At 43.6% G+C, this 17,628-nt stretch overlaps 1 protein-coding gene across 1 annotated transcript in view; it reads left to right on the top strand.

Annotated features, from left to right (window-relative positions):
- The window catches only part of LOC121286975 (rho guanine nucleotide exchange factor 18-like), a 193,565-nt gene that overhangs the window by 50,440 nt on the left and 125,497 nt on the right, over positions 1–17,628 (top strand). The window contains exons 2-3 of the mRNA XM_041204351.1: positions 8,030–8,163; positions 10,348–10,817. Of these exons, the coding sequence (XP_041060285.1) occupies positions 8,030–8,163; positions 10,348–10,817 (604 nt within the window). The remainder of the gene's footprint in view (positions 1–8,029; positions 8,164–10,347; positions 10,818–17,628) is intronic.

Below are 17,628 nucleotides of genomic sequence, written 5' to 3'. Positions count from 1 at the left end.
GAGAGAGACAGGTTAGAATGGGTGAGAGGAGCAGAGAAATTGAGACGACTAATGTCGCGCCGACAGTTCTCAATGAAAAGATCGAGAGAAGGTAAGAATCCAGAGGGAGGGGTCCAGGTGGAGGGAGAATATTGAAGATGGGTAAAAGGATCCGTTGAACTGGGAGAGGACTCCTGCCCAAAGAAGTGAGCCCGGAGACGAAGACGGCGGAAGAAGAGTAATAGTGTCTATTTGAGACTGTAGTTAAGGTTCATCACAAGCAAAATAGATTCTGCCTCAAGTTGTGCAGCAAGTAGTGGAGTAAGTCATGACCAACAATGAAATATCATAGATATAAAGGTTTGTTTTTTGCAGTGCTAGGTTTGTCACTTGTGAGATAACGCAGCAGCATGAGCTGTGGGGATATTTAACATCCCTCCTCCCTGGCTGTGTCACATTGTGTAGCCAGGTGTTGACAGGAGGTCAGGAGACCTCTTCTTACCCTAGCCAAGAATGGAAGCTGTCAGAAAGCTCAACCCTCCAAAACATCATCTTAAACATCACTGGTTGGTGTCAATATTCTCCTTGGAGATTTCTGGCTGGACCCCTTTGCCTTTGTCAATCTCTTGATAGATGAGAAAGACTCTTTTTACAAGGTGAAAAGAAGAAAAGGTGATTTGGGTTTTAAGATTGGCCTAGTGGCTGTGGTGAACACAATCCAGTGTTTGCGCTCCTTATCTTTGTATCACCTGTGAGCACAGACGTCCTTTTTGGATAATGCCCCTGCCAGCCTCAGCTAGGTTAGGGGTATGGAGGCATAATGGATTAGTAATCCAGAGGCCTGGACTAATGCTGCAGAAGACATGAGTTCAAATCCAATCAGCAGCTTGAATTTAAATTCAATGCATTAAGTGTCTGGAATTAAAAAGCTAGTCTCAATAATGGTGGCCACAAAACTTAAATTCCACTTTATTCACTGATGTCTGATTGTAAAGGAAAACTACTGTCCTAACCTGCTTTGACCTACATGTGACTCCAAATCTACAGCAATGTGGTTACATGCCCTCTGAGGGGGCCTGGCAAGCCACTCAGTTGTATTCAAAAAAGGCAGATCTTCACCACCTTCTCAAGGGCAATTAGGGATGGGCAATAAATGCTGGCCTTGTCAGAGATGCGCACATCCCCTGAGTGAATAAGAAGCAAATAGCCTGACTCTGTTTAGTACTATATTTACCTCTGGGTCAGAAATTGTGGTTTCAAAAGCCACTCCAGAGAACCGAACACAAAATCTTGGCTGACGGTCCCACTGAGGGAGTGCTACACTCTCAGAGGTGCCATCTTTCAGATGGGACATTAAAATGAGGCCCCAGCTGCCCTCTCATTTGCTATCTCCCGTCTGCTATTCCTAAGTTGAATAGGGGAATTCTACTCATTGTTCTGGGCCAATATGGATCTCTTGGCCAGTAGCATTAGAACAGATTATCTGGTCATTATCGCATTGCTGCTTGTGCGAGCTTGCTGTGTGCAAATTGGCTGCTGCATTTCTTGTGCATGCACTGCTGTAGTGTACATCATTGGTTACGGAGTGCTTTGGGACAAGCCAAGGTTGTGAATGACAACGTAAATCAATGAAAGTCTTTTAGGCAGAATTCACTGCGGAAAGGTGACATTTAAAAATTCATCAATAATTTAAAATTAAGTGATGTCCGATTTAGAAATTTCTGGACACCTTGTTCACAGAACGGAGCGTTCAGTCCAGTGTGAGATGAAAGTTGATCCAACAGCGCATGCTGCTGTATGACCTATGCTCTGACTTGGCTCCTGTGGTTTGTTGGCTGCTTCAATCAGGCAACTTGAAGCAGCTCCTTGTAAAGAGATTTTAATGCACAGTGCAAAATGCACCAGCCTCAAAGCTAAAGTTTTGGCTCCAAAAATATTTAATCCCAAATAGTTTTTAACCATTTCAGTTGCAGATGAATAAAATGAAAAAAAGCTTCAGAAGTGATCGAGCGCAGTCGTTTTACAACACCTGGTATCACCAGGTGTTCTTCGTGGTCATGAGAGCCTACAGCACATTCAGGCCATCAAATCGATGTCATCTCTGTCCAAAACTAATCTAACTCTGCCACTCTCTCCCATCTAGCTTTTCGCACTTGGTCTGGCAATAACTTGATTTTAAAATTCTCACCTTTGCTTTCAAATCCTCCCATGAAGGCTCTGTCCTCCCCATCTCTGTAATTTCCCCCAGTCCTGGAGCACTCTGAGGCCTTGCGTTCCTCCAATTCTGGCCTCTTGTCCATCCTCAGTTTCCATCATTCCACCATTTAGTGGCTAGACCAGCTGCCTGGGGGCCCTGAGCTCGTGAATTCCCTCCCTAAACCCCTTTACACAAAACCTACCTGTTTGAACAAGCTTTCAGTCACCATCATAGTATCTCCTCAACTGGCTCAGTGACAAATTTTGTTTAATACCGCTCTTGTGAAGCACCACGGGATGTTTTGCTATGATAAAGATGCTTTATAAACGCATGGTGCCATTGCTGCATCAACTATGTTCTGCACTGAAATATTCCATGCTGCAACAACCCAAAAAACATTTCTATTCATCCCTCTCCTCACCCCTTATGACAACTTTAAATTGATGCCTTTTTGTCACTAACTCTCCAATCAGGGGCCATAATCTATCCCCAGTCAATTTATCGCAAGCCCTTCGTCATTTTAGAAACCTCCACTTAACCTCCTTTACTCCAGGGAAACTATGTAATTCCAGTGTCTCGTCTATTTTCATGATTGTAGTTTCTCATCTCTGAAACCTGAGAATCGTACTTTCTTCTGTTTAGCTAATCTTATCAAGAATACATCTCTAATTAGTGAGTAGTGAACGGAAGCTGAACCCAGGGTTTGGACTATTTGTTATCTTAGCATTAAGGACCCACAAACAGCAATGTGGTAATGACCAGATCATCTGTTTTAGTGACATTGTTTGAGGGATAAATATTGGCCGAGGACCCTTCGAGAAACTTCCCTGCCACTCTTCCAGTTGTGCAGTGGGATTTTTTGCATCCACCTGAGAAGAATGTCTCATATGCAAGACTGCATCTTCGACAGTGCAGCGCTCCCAACAGTACTGACCCGCTGACAGTGCAGCGCTCCCTCAGCACTGACCCGCTGACAGTGCAGCGCTCCCTCAGCACTGACCCGCTGACAGTGCAGCACGTCATCAGTACTGCCCCACTGACAGGCAGCATTCCTTCAGTACTGACCCTCCGACAGTGCAGCCCTCCCTCAGTACTGACCCTCCGACAGTGCAGCCCTCCCTCACTACTGACCCTCTGACAGTGCAGCCCTCCCTCAGTACTGACCCTCTGACAGTACTAGAATGTTGGCCTAGATTAATAATAGGACTGTTAGAACTCTAGGGTCTATAATATTAATCAAGCTCTTCTGTAACTCTTTGACTCAATGCCAGGAGAGAAGATGGACAGTTCTGTGTACTGACATTGTAAATTCATCCAACAAGAGTCTCCCGCCGAATTTCCTTGTCGGTCCTCCTGTTCTGCTGTGTAACTTTGGCAGACATTCAGTGGAAACACACCAAAGAGGCAACCCCAAAGAAATTTTGGGTACATGTTTGCAGTCCAGAGCTGCTGTCCCCAATGTCATCGAATGGTTTACTGGAAAGACCATTGTAGTAGGTTTACAAGAAAAGTCAGACATGTTTCTGTAGCAAGATTGGATTGTGGGAGATGGGAAAAAGGCAGGCAAGATTGAGTAGAGGCCAAGTGAAAAATGACATTCTGCCTGGGATTGTGTGTCCGTATATATACACACACAATACACGCAGCCACATGCCCATGCACACAAAAACAATTTGTATTTATGTAATACCTTTAACATAATAAAATGCTCCAGGTGGGGCATTATGACATAAAATATGGCACTGAGCCGCATAAGAAGATATGAGGGCAGATGATCAATAGCTTGGTCAAAGAGGTAGGCTTTAATGAGAGCCTTAAAGGAAGAAAATGAGGTAGTGAGGCAGAGAGGTGTAGGGAGAGAAGTCCAGAGTTTAGGATTCAGATTGCTAAAGTCCTGGCCACCAATGGTGGAACAATTAACATCAGGGATGCCCAAGTGGCCAGAATTAGAGGAGTGCAGAAACCTTGAGGCGTTCTGGGGGTGGAGGAGGATTATGGAGGCAGAGACCCACGAGGCCGTGGGGGATTTGAAAACCAGGATGAATATTTTGAGATCAAGGTTTCGCTTGTTGCTTAACCAGGAGCCAATGTAGGTGGGCGAGCACGGGGGTGATGGTTAAGCAGGACTTAGTGTGAGTTAGGACACAGCAGCAGAATTCTGGATGAATTCGCACTTACGGAGGATGTTGGAGAATGTGGGAGCCCAGCCAGGAGTGCGTTATAATAGCCAGTCTGGAAGTGAATGAAGGCACAGTTGTGGATTTCATTAGCAGATGAGGAACCAGGCACACACACTCACTGCCCACCCAACACACACATACACATACACACACACAGACACACAACAACATGCGCACACCGACACGAGACACACAACAACATGAGCACACGGACACAAGACACACAACAACATGTGCACACGGACATGAGACACACAACATGCGTGCATGGACACAAGACACACAACAACATGAGCACACGGACACGAGACACACAACAACATGCGCACACGGACGCAAGACACAGCTGCAAACCACAAAGGCAGCTGCTTTCGCACACGCTGGTCAGTGTTCCTCACATGCAATGACTTTGCTGTTTGCTGAAAGTCTAAATTTGGAAAGAGTAGGCTTTTAAAAGCTTTTCAAGACTTTTTCAATAGGAATTCTGTAAACACTTTAAAGCAAACACGTCACTGTGGTGCTATCAAGTTCCATCATACCACCTCGAAATCTTGCATCAGAACCTCAAAACTGTGGGTCTCCTCAACCTGAATCCTTCCTTCGTCCTACAGGAATTTAGAACATAAGGAATAGGAATAAGAATAGAACCTAGAACCCCCTATCAACATCCTGGGGAATTACCATTGACCAAAAACTGAACTGGACTAGCCATATGAATACTGAGGCTACAAGAGCAGGTCAGAGACTGAGAATCCTGCAGAGAATAACTCACTTCCAGACCCCGCCCAAAGCCTACAAGGTACAAGTCAAGAGGGTGATGGAATACTCTCCACTTGCCTGAATGAGTGCAACTCCAACAACACTCAAAAAGCTTGACATCGCCCAGGACAAAGCAGCCCACTTAATTGGCATCCCATCCACCACCTTCAACATTCACTCCCTCCACCACTAATGCACAGCAGCTGCAGTATGTACCATCCATAAGATGCACTGCAGTAACTCACTGAGGCTCCTTCAACAGCACCTTCCACATCCATGACTTCTACTATCTAGAAGGTCAAGGTTCAGCAGATACATGGGAACACCACCACCTGCAAGTTCCCCTCCTCACCATCCTGACTTGGAAATATATCTCCGTTCCTTCACTGTCGCTGGGTCAAAATCCTGGAACCCCCTCCCTAACAGCACTGTGGGTGTACCTACACCACATGGACTGCAGCGGTTCAAGAAGGCAGCTCACCACCACCTTCGCAAGTGCAATTAGGAATGGGGAATAAATGCTGGCCTAGCCAGCGATACCCACATCCTGTGAAAGAACTTTAAAAAGACCATTCGGCCCCTTGAGCTTGCTCTGCTCTCCACTTTGCTCTCCTATCCCTGTATTGCTTTGATTCCATTAGTGTCCAAAAATCCCCAAAGCTTTTAAACCTCAAGATTGGTGATAGCCATGCCTGATCTCACATACCTTAGCTTCTCCAAAAATTTTGACCTTCACTCCAGTATTTCAATTATAAAAACAGGAAACATAATGTTCCATTTTGCAGCAAAATATTTTAAACTGCAAGACAGCTGGATTGACATCAGTAGAGATACGGTCAGTAACACAGGGCACTGGGGAGGGAGAGGTGTTACTGAGTGACAGTGTGAGGGAGCTGGATTAACATCAGTAGTGATACAGTCAGTAACACAGGGCACTGAGGAGGGAAAGGTAATACTGACTGACGTTGTGAGGGAGCTAGATTAACATCAATAGATATACAGTCAGTAACGCAGGGCGCTGGGGAGGGAGAGGGGTTACTGAGTGACAGTGTGAGGGAGCTGGATTAACATCAGTAGAAATATAGTCAGTGACAGAGGGCGCTGGGGAGGGAGAGGGGTTACTGAGTGACAGTATGAGGGAGCTAGGTTAACATCAGTAGAGATACAGTCAGTAACACAGGGCACTGGGGAGGGAGAGGTGATAGTGAGTGACAGTGTGAGGGAGCTGCATTAACATCAGTAGAAATACAGTCAGTAATGCAGGGCTCTATTATCTTTACCTGGCTGTATCTATTCAATTCCTGCTCTCTCGTTAGCTCTTCCAGGACAGAGCCCTCAACTTTTTTTTCAATAATTAAACAGAAATAAACTATACAAAGAGAAACACAGACATAGAGGTCAAAGTAAGTTGGAAGTTTTGCGACAATTCATTGTACAAACGATTGATTTCTTTCAAAATTATGTCAAGACCCCGAGAGCTTGGAGAGCGGCTGGTGTCCTCTGGGATACCTCCCTCACCCCTGATGCAGAAGGGTTACGGGTTTCAATCCCACTGAAGAGAATTGAGCACTAAATTTAGGCTAACACTCCAGTCCAGTACTGAGGGCATGCTGCATTGTTGGAGCTGTTGCCTTTTGAATGAGATGGTGAACACAAGGCTCTGCCTGCCCTCTCAGACCAATGATCCCATGACATTATTTCAAAGAAGGCGAATTAATTGGGATGACATATTGCCAGATGAAATTTAATACAGAGAAATGTGAAGTGATACAGTTTGGTAGGAAGAAAGAGGAAAGAGTGCAGGATTAGAGGGACCAGGAGGTATATGTGTACAAATCATTGAAGGCGACATGGCAGATCTTGAGTTTTATAAATAGAGATATAGAGTACAAAAGCAAGGAAGACATGGCGAACCTTGATAAAATACTAGTCTGCCTTCAACTGGAGTATTGTGTTGAATTATAGGCACCACACTTTGGGAAGGATGTGAAAGCATTGGAGAGGGTGCCGAAAAGATTTGCAAGAATGGTTCCAAGGATGAGGGGCTTCAGTTCCATGATGGATTGGAGAAATTGGGACTGTTTTCCATGGAGAAGAGAAGGTTAAGCAGAGAATTGATAGAGGCGTTCAAAATCATGAGCGGCCTAGGTGAAGTAGACAGGCAGGAACTGTTCCCACTGGCGACAGGGTCAAAAACCAGAGGGTCGAGAACCAGAGGACACGGATTTAAGGTGAATGGTAAAAGAAGCAATGGCAACATGGGGAAAAAGTTTTTCACACAGCACGTGGTTAGGATATGGAATGCATTCCCTGACAGGGTGGTGGAGCGAGAGTCAATCAAGGCTTTCAAAAGGAAATGGGATAAGGGCCTGAAGAGAAAAAAAAATGCAGTGTTACGGGGAAAGGGCCAGAGCTTGGGCCTCAGTGGTTCACTCTTGTAGAGAGCTGTCACATGACAGCCATGTTACTTGCTGGATTAAGGTTTAATTTTCCAGGTGAGGCTGTTTGGGGTGTTCAGCTATATGACAATCGATAGAATCATAGAATTATACAGCATCAAAGAAGGCCACTTGGCTCTCCATGCTTATGCTAGCTCTTTGAAAAAGCGACCCAATTAATCTCTCTCCCTTACTCTTTCCCTGAAAGCCTTGCAAAACATTCCTCTTCATACAATCACAGGATAGTACAGCACAGGAGGAGACCATTTGGCCCATCAAGTCTGTGCGAGCTCTTTTCAAATATTTATCCCATTCTCCTTTTGAAAACTGTTATTGAATCTGCTTCCACCACCTTTTGGGCAATGCATTTCCAGATCACAAGAAGCCATTGCGGAAATAAATTCACTCCATCTCTGTAAATGCAAATATTTTATTTGGTTTATGTTATCTTATTTTTAAAAATTCACTTTCTGCAGAATGTAAGCAATGCCCACACGAGTTTCCCCCAGTCCAGGAGCAATCTCTCCCAGCTTGTGTAAATGTTGATAATCAGTCGAACTCGCCAAGTGAGATAGAGGAGATGTACTTCAACAGGATGGCTGAGGGCAAGGCAAGTATCACTCAAGTAATTAAACCCTTGGACACTAAATGCTTAGTAATGCTAAGTCTTGATGCTCAAAAATCATTGTTTACCAAATTTGTTTACAGCCGCAAAGAAAGACAGAACTTGAATTTGTACACCATCTTTTATTAAGTCTTTCCAAAGCACTTTACTTTTGGAATAAATTTAATGTTGCAATGTAGGAATTGAGGCAGCCAAGTTTCACACAGAAAGCACTCAGAAAACAGCAATCAGATAAATCTTTTTTAGTGATGTTGATTGAGGAATAAATATTGGCTTGGACACCAACTCCCTTGCTATTCTTCATTTGACAGGGGATTTTTGTACACCCAAATGAGACAGAAAGTGGGGTCTCAGTTTAATGTTTCATCCAAGTGACAACACATTTGACAATGCTGCACACCCTCGGTATGGCACTGGGGGCGTTAGTCTGAATTATGTGCTCATGTTTCTGGATTGGGACTTGACCCCACAACCTTGTGTCATAGAGGTGAGAGTGCTAGCTACTGAGCCAGGGCTTAGCACTTACCATTTTGCACAGCACTTTTGTGGCCTAAAATGGAGTTGCACATGGGCAGGAAAGAACAAGTGTAGCCTTCACATTAAGTGCAGTTAGAGGGTGAAGGATATTTGGATCAGGTCTACAAACAGAATTCAGTCCTCGGTGTTAAACAAAAGAAAGTAAAAAATAGGAGTAGGAGTAGGCCATTCGGCCCTTCGATTCTGCTCTGACATTCAGTAAGATTATAGCTGATCTTCTACCCCAACTCCACCTTCCTGCCCTATCCCCCCATCCCTTTTCATAGTATCCAAAAATATACCAACCTCTGTCTTGAATATATTCAATGACCGAGCATTCACAGCTTTCCAGGGTAGAGAATTTCAAAGATTCACAACCATCTGAGTGAAAAAATTTCTCTCACCTCAGTCCTAAATGGGTGACCCCTTATTCTGAGATTGCAACCCTTGGTCCTAGACTTTCCAGCCAGGGAAAACATTCTCCCAGCCTCTATCCTGTCAAGCCCTCTAAGAATTTTATACATTTCGATGGGATCACCTTTCAATCAACTAAGTTCTAAGGAATATAGGTTGAGCTGACACAACCTCTCCTCAAAGTCTTACATTATGTCCTTGTCTTTGGTTTGGTAGTATCTGCAGCGAAATAACAGACTCTGAAGGCAAATTGGGAAGGAGAGAAGTAAAAATGCTCCGTGTTTAAGATGATTGAAGAGGTTAATAGGGTAGATAAAGAGAAACTATTATCTCTGGTGATAGGAGGAGTCCAGAAACAAGGGGGCATAATCTTGAAATTAGAGTTGGGCCACTCAGGGATGACATCAAGAAGCATGGCAGGTAAAATGGAGTTTTAAGATACAGATCGACCATCACCTAAATGAATTTCAGAACAGACGATGGGCTGAATGACCTTCTCCTGTTTCTGGGCACAAGGGTTTCCCCATTTGTAGGGATTTGAGAAGAGTACTTGTCCATTATAAACACGGTTCCAGAGTGCAGCTCAGTCTGAGGCTGGGCTGCTGTCCAAGGAACTATCCACGTTTGCATGTGGTGAATTGTTATGAAAAGGAAAAGACTGTAGGAGCTGCCAGAACATACGGTGTGTTCAGAAACACAGCCCCAGTATTGTCCAGGATCTGGCCAGACCAGGAACAGAACTCGAGAGATTATTTTTTTTTTTGGGCCCAGATTTATTTAATTCTGCACAAATAGGCACTTTTCAACAAGAGAAATGTAATATATTTATAAATATATATTTTAACATAAATATAAGAAAAAATGGAAGGATTGTCTATCTTATCTAAGGGCAGTTTTCACTATCATTACTGCTTCCTGCATCTAACATTGAGATTGGATACGAGATTGATAAAAAATACAATACAGATGTTCATCCTTTTTCTCTGACACGCTATAAATGGTCGACATGTGTTTTATACAAGTATTAGATTGTACAGTGTTCTAAAACTGAGTCCAGTTGGTGGAGTGTAAAGATATTTGGCTGTAAGTTGTAATCATTAAGTCCTTCTGGTCTAACAAAGACATTTTTAAAGGCTGGATGGCCTCGTTTTGTGCGTAATGATAGTAAGATTATCCCTGTGTCCTGGCCAACATTCCTGCCACAATTCTGATTTGCTTCTTCCACTGATTTATCTGCAGGATGATCCCTTCCAGGATTATGATGACTCTGCGACAGATGCCACCAGCAGCCTAGAAGATATCGCCTCCTTGGATTCATCACTGCATCTAAGTTCAATGCCCTTTGGAGAGCTTCCTCGGCTTCCAGTTACTAGTAGTTTAGAAGATATCACCAGCGCAGACACTGTTTCAACCTGCCCAGAGCAACTCAGCAACATTGGGAAACATAATGTTGTTGCTCAGCTTGTGACCTACTGTCCTTTACAAAAAACTACAGGAGCCAAAAGGCTTTCCCTGATGCAAAAGGCTGGTGAGTGTGGGTTGGTGGATGGAGCTGGAGAGGATCAGAATAACAGTGCGTCTGATCTTGAGAATGCAACAGACAGCGATCAAGATTCATTTCCTTTGCTAATCAGGTCCATGTCCAGCTCCAGAAGGCACAGCTGGGAAGGACCTTTATCCCCTTCAGCACTTGGAGACACAAGAAGAAGGTAAATTTATTGAATACTAGACAATTGACTGTGATGATGTAGACATATTTATGACATAGATATATCATGATATATGATCCAGATTTGCCCTTACTTTCAGTATCACTGTTTCCCACAAACCTTTCAGTAGCAAGTTAACAATGTTCTCCCAATGGTCAATACCTGACAATGCTGTAATTAGGCAAGCAATTGATACCTTGCTCACTAGCTCAGACTTGGTAAGATGGCGTTTTCAAGCAAAGGTTGAGCTGCAATGGACAATTTTGAAACCTGAATAAAGTTATTCCTTTTCCAGTCAGTTTTGGATAGCAAAAAAAAAACCCTAAAACTAATGAACATAAAAAACTTACAGGACAACTTGCATTTATATAGGCCTGTTAACCTAGGAAAACATCCCAAGGTGAACCACAGGAAAGTGATCAGACATAATTTTAAGTAAGTCAAAGAAAAGACAAATTTGCATTTATATAGCACCTTCCATGACCTCAGGACATCCCAAAGCATTTCATAGGCAATGACGTGCTCTTGAAGGGTAGTCACTGCTGTAATATAGGAAACACTACAGACGGAAGTACTAGGACAGGTGACAAAAAGCTTGATGAATGAGATAGGCTTGAAGGAAGAGTTAAAAAGAAGGGAGAAGGAGGTGGAGGGATAGACAGTTTTAGGGATATAATGAATAAAATAAAGCAAAAAGAATGCACGACCAGCAATGGTTAGGCAATGGGAGATTAAGGGGCCAGAGTTGGGGAAATGTAGAGTATTTTTGGAGGTTGTAGAGCTGGAGGAAGGAACAGAAGGATTTGAATGCAAGGATGGGAGCTTTAAATCTGAGGCATTGATCAACCAGGAGCTAATGTGGCTCAGTGAGAACAGGAGTTTATAGGATTTAGTGTGATTTAGGTTTGGGCACCAGAGTTTTGTATGACCTAAAGTTTTTGAAAGGTGGAAGATGGGGCATGAGCATTGGGTTATTCAAGTCCGAAGGTTACAAAAGCTTGGATGGGACTTTCCACAACTGATGGGCTGAGGTGGGGTAGAGGCGGGCAGGTAATAGGCTGGAGGTGGAAGTAGCTGGTCTTGGTGCTGGAGAGGAATTGCGGTTGGAAGCTCAGCTTAGGGTTAGATTGGAAGCTAAGGTTGCAAACAATCTGGATCAGCCTATGATAGAGCCCCAGGATGGGAAAGGAATTGGTGATGGGGGAACAGGGTTTGTAATGGGGACATACCACCTACTTAATCCCCATGTAAACTTTTTTTTTCATTATTCGTTTACGGGATGTGGGCATCACTGGCTAAGCTAACATTTATTGCCCATCTGAATTTCCCTTGAGAAGGTGGTGGTGAGCTTCCTTCTTGAACCGCTGCAGTCCATATGGTGTGGGTACACCCACAGCACTGTTAGGGATGGAGTTCCAGGATTTTGACCCGGCAGCAGTGAAAGAAAAACGATATATTTCCAAGCCAGGATGGTGAGTGGCTTGCAGGGGAACCTCAGGGTGCTAGTGTTCCCATGTGCCTGCTGCCCTTGTCCTTCTAGATGGTAGCAGTTGTGGGTTTGGAAGATGTTGCCTAAGGAGCCTTGGCGGGTTTCTGCTGCGCATCTTGTCCATGTTGTAGGGTGGCTGAGTTGTGCTATTAATGATAGAGATGATCTGCAGACACTTCTTGGGTGGAAACTTTAAGTTTATTTACAGTATACACAGCAGCAACTATACGTCTGCTTTCAACTCCAACTCTATTTCCACACTGACTGCTGAGGTAGCTCCACTACTCTGCTATATGTTACTACAGATCATGTGATCTTCCTTAATAAGTATTATTCTTAAAGGTACATTACACACTAAATAAAACCATAATTACTACATTCCTCCCCTTTAACTTGGCTATACATATTTTATTTACAAGTACATATTTTTCAAGACAACATAATATTTACACTGGGTAAGGAATTTACAAGTTCATTCTTTCAGGTGGTTTCCTGGTACATGTGGAATGTCGCATCTCCACAACTTCAGATTCTTTGTCAGGAACCTCCTTTTCCAGAGTTGCCTGAACATCAGGTGCTTCGATGGGCACTTGCAGTTCTGCAGTTCTGTATCCTGAACTCTTACAGGAACATGGGCACATGTCAGTCCTGGATGAAGTATCTTTAACAGAAAATGTAGACTGGGTCATGATCACTGGTGGAATTAAAATTTGGTGATTTTTCTCTCTTTTCCTTAAATGGTCCACACGTTTATGAATGATCTGGCCTCCCACCTCCACATGGTAAGGTAGAGGTCCAGTCACTGCACTTATTTCACTCGGTGACCACTTTGGTCCTTCCCCGAAGTTCTTCACATATACCAGCTCTCTTACAAAAATTTCCTCTCACGAACTATGCTAGTTGTGTCCAGTTTTCTGGCTTCCCTGACTCCTTTCCACCTTCCCCTCTAAATTCGGTATTATTAAGCTCAATCTCACCCTGAGACGGCATTTCAACAATAACTCCGCAGGTGTGACACCTGTTGTTGTGTGAGGGGTAGCCCTGTAATGAAAAAGAAAGCGTGCTAGCTTGGTTGATAAACAATTGTCAGTTAACGTTTTCATTCCTGCCTTGAACGTTTGAACCGCCATTTCGGTCAGTCCGTTTGAGGAAGGGTGGCGCGGTGCAGTTTTCGCATGAGTAATACCGTTGAGGCTGATAAACCGTTGAAACTCAGCATTCGTAAATGCTGTGCTGTTATCGGAAACGACTACTTCTGGTAGTCCATGAATGGCAAAACTCTGACGTAGTTTCACAATTGTAGCAGCCGACATTGGTGACTTCACCCCATATACATCCAACCATTTTGAATGGCCATCGACAACGAGCAGAAACATTGTTCCCAGGAAAGGTTGAACGTAGTCAATATGTAATCGTACCCAGGGTCTACCTGGCCACTCCCATGGGTGTAACAGAGCTGTCACTGGCAACTTTTGCAGTTGCTAACAATGCACACAGTGCTTTACTAAACTCTCTATTTCACCATCCTTCCCAGGCCACCATAAATAGCTGCGTGCTATGGTCTTCATTCGGGAAATTCCTGGATGGGCACTGTGTAGTTCAATTAAAAGTGGTTCCTTTCCCTTTGGAGGAATTATCACTCATGCTCCCCACAATAAGATACCATCCTGGCTGGTTATTTCATGTCTTCTGTTGAAGTACGGTTTCATTTCATCAGGTATGGGCTCCTGGGACCAACCATGTAGCACTTGTTCTCGTACCTGAGATAGGACTGGGTCCCGACTTGTCCAGGCTCTGATCTGTCGAGCACATACCGGCGAGGAAGCTAAGAAATTTAACAGTAAAACAAGTTCCTGTGGAACTGGGACATGCTCATCGTTTTCTCGTAAAGGCAAACGACTAATGGCATCAGTGTTTACGATTTGATTTCCAGGCCTATGTATGAAAGTGTATTCGTGTGCTGTCAGAATTAAGGCCCATCATTGCATTCTTGCTGAGGCTATGGGTGGTATAGCCTTATCCTCACTAAACAATCCTAGCAATGGTTTATGGTCTGAAATGATTATAAAATGGCGGCTGTGTATGTACTGGTGAAATTTCTTCCCACCAAAGATGATGGACAGGCCTTCTTTTGCTATCTGCGAGTATTCCTTTTCCACTGTGATGAGCGTTCTTAATACGTAAGCTATTGGTTGTTCTGTGCTGTTGTCCATCCGATGAGAGAGCACTGTTCCCACTCCACAGGGAGGTGCGTTACATGTGAGCACCAATTCTTTTGTCTGGTCATAATGCACTAATAGAGTAGACGAGTGCAATAATTGTTTCACCTTTATGAAAGCTTCTTTCTGGAGCACCTCCCAAGACCAACGTTGGTTCTTTTTGAATAGAGAATGCAGGGGGGCCAGCACTATAGACAAATTGGGTAAGAACCATCCATAATAGTTGATCATTCCTAGGAATGGTTTGAGCTCTGAGGCGTTCTTTGGTCAGATGCCTCTCTTATGGCTCTCACTTTCTCCTCAACCGGGTGAAGGCCCTGTGAATCTACCCAGTGACCCAAATAGATTACCTTCCTCACTTGGAACATGCACTTTTTAAAACAATGCACTCCAGCTTGCAAGACATTTTAAGACTTCTTCTAAGTTTGCCAAACGCTCTTTTTCAGTGTATCCTGTCACCAATACATTGTCTAACCTGGATCTGTCCCTGCAGTAAGCTTTCTATTGTTGTCTGAAAGATGGCACAAGCTGAGGAGACACCGAAAGGCAATAATGTATATTGGTACAATGCGTTGTGGGTATTAATTGTGACAAATTCCCAGGAGGCATTATCCAATTCTAGTTGTTGATAAGCATGACTCATGTCAAGCTTTGTGTACATTGCCCCCCTGCCAGCTTGGTACACAGGTCTTCAATTTTTGGAATGGGGTGCCTGTCCACCTTAGCTACTTTATTAACCATCAGTTTGTAGTCTCCACAAATTCAAATGCTTTGGTCGGGTTGAAGGACATGGACTATGGGTGCTGCCCTTTCCGAGAACTGAACAGGTTGTATAATGCCCAGTTTCTCTAGTCTGTTCAGTTCAACGTCAACTTTTTCTCGCGGGGTATATGGCACCGGTCTTGCCCACGAAGCGAGGGATTGGGTCTGGATTTATATGAATCTTGGCCTGCAAGCCCTGGATTTTCCCCAGAGTGTCCTTAAAGACTGTGGAATATTTTCTAAGTAGCTCTGGTAGCCCACCTGCTCTCAACTGGAAAATTTCAGACCATTCTAACTTAATCTCGTTTAATCAATTTCGTCCCAGGAGGCTTGGCCCTTCACCTGCTACCACCATGAAGGGTAACTTTGCTGATTGGCTTCCATAATGGACAGTTACTCTGCTTATGCCTTTTATTTGAATGTCTTCACCAGTATATGTTTTGAGTTTGGTATCTGTTTCTTCTAAACTTAATTGAGCTTCATCATTATTCAAATATCCAATGGTATCTTCCCTAATTACTGTAGTGGAAGTTCCCATGTCCACTTCCATTCTAACAGGTTTGCCATTTACTTTCACTGTGACAAATATTGGTTCTGACTTTCTAAATTTCAGGTTAAACAATGAGTAAATGTCTGAATTTGTCGTTTCAGGCTCGTCTACATTGTAGATTTCATTGGGGTTCTTCTTTTGTTTGCTTGACTCTTTCCTTGCACTGCCTCATCATATGTCCATTTCTGTGACAATATTAGCATTCGATTTTCTAAACTGCCTATCGCTAAAAGACTGATTGTATCCACCTCTATCAAAATTATCCTTCGATTTCGCTGCTAAGTTACTTTTCTTTATTCTTCGACTAGCGGGGGCTGTCCCCTACCTCTCGGTGGAGTCTCACTATTTCGCGCCTCTTTCAGCTGAGGTTTCCCACCCGTTGTGGAGGATGGTGCCATTTTGTGCACCCTACATTGCTTTTTAATCTCTTACTGTGCTTTCCATGGTCAGCGCTATCTCTAGCACCTTCTTGAAATCCAGATTCACTTTGGACAATAATCTTTTATAAATAGTGTCCTCTTACACACCACATACTAAATGATCTCTGAGCATGTCATTTAGTGTTGTAACGAACTCACAGTGTTCCAATAACTGCTTCAAATTGAATTGAAACTGAACCTCTGCATCATGACTGAGGGCTTTGGTTGAAAGTGACACTTCATGAGGCCTACCAACTCATCGAAATTCTTCAAATCTGGGGCACTGGGTGTCATCAAACTTCTAATCAGACTGTAGGCTTTGCTCCCACAAGTACTCAAGAGGATTGCTCGCCTCTTCTCTTCCCCCATAATCTCGTTCGCTTGAAAAAAGAATGTGAGACATTCTAGGTATTTAGACCAATGGCCTGTTGCAGGTTCAAAAGGATCAATTTCCCCAAATTGTGGCATTTTGAGAGAAGCTAGCTTCTTCAATTCTAACGGAGCTTGCTACTTACAATCAGGGTGAGGTACAGTACCACTTTCTTTCTAACTTGATTTCTTCTGTTCAATCCTGTTTTATCCTTGTCACCAGTTTGTTGTAGGGTGGCTGAGTTGTGCTATTAATGATAGAATTGATCTGCAGACACTTCTTGAGTGGAAACATTAAGTTTATTTACAATATGCTCAGCAGTAGCTACACATGTGCTTTCAACTCCCAACTCTATCTCTACACTCCGTTGTGGAATCGCTTAGCTCTATTACTTGCTGCTCATGCTGTTTGGCATGCAACTAGTCTTGTGTTGTAGCTTCACCAGGTTGACACCTCATTTTTAGGTATGCCTGATATTGCTCTTGACCATAAGACGTAGGAGCAGAAGTAGGCAATTCGGTTCATCGAATCTGCTCTGCCATTCAATGTGATCATGGTTGATCTGATAATCCTCAATTCCACTTTCCTGCCTTTTCCCCATAATCCCTGATTCCCTCACTGAATAAAAATCTGTCTATCTCAGCCTTGAATATACTTAATAACCCAGCTTCTACAGCCCTCTGCGATAAAAAATTCCACAGATTCCCTACCCCCTGAGAGAAGAAATTCCTCCTCATCTCTGTTTGAAATGGGGGCCCTCTTACTCTGAGATTATGCCCTCTGGTCCTAGACTTTCCCGCAAGGGGAAACAACCTCTTAGCATCGATCCTGTCAAACCCCCTAAGAATCTTATGTTTCAAAAAGGTCGCCACTCATTCTTCTAAATTCCAATGACATGCCCTCCTGTGCTTTACATTGAACCAGGGTTGATCCCCTAGCTTGGTGGTAATGGTAGAGTAGGAGATATGCTGGACCATGAGGTTATAGATTATGGTTGAGTGC

Source organism: Carcharodon carcharias, chromosome 14 (genome assembly GCF_017639515.1).
Source record: "Carcharodon carcharias isolate sCarCar2 chromosome 14, sCarCar2.pri, whole genome shotgun sequence".
NCBI classification, from domain to species: domain Eukaryota; kingdom Metazoa; phylum Chordata; class Chondrichthyes; order Lamniformes; family Lamnidae; genus Carcharodon; species Carcharodon carcharias.
This window is presented reverse-complemented; position numbering and strand designations above follow the sequence as displayed.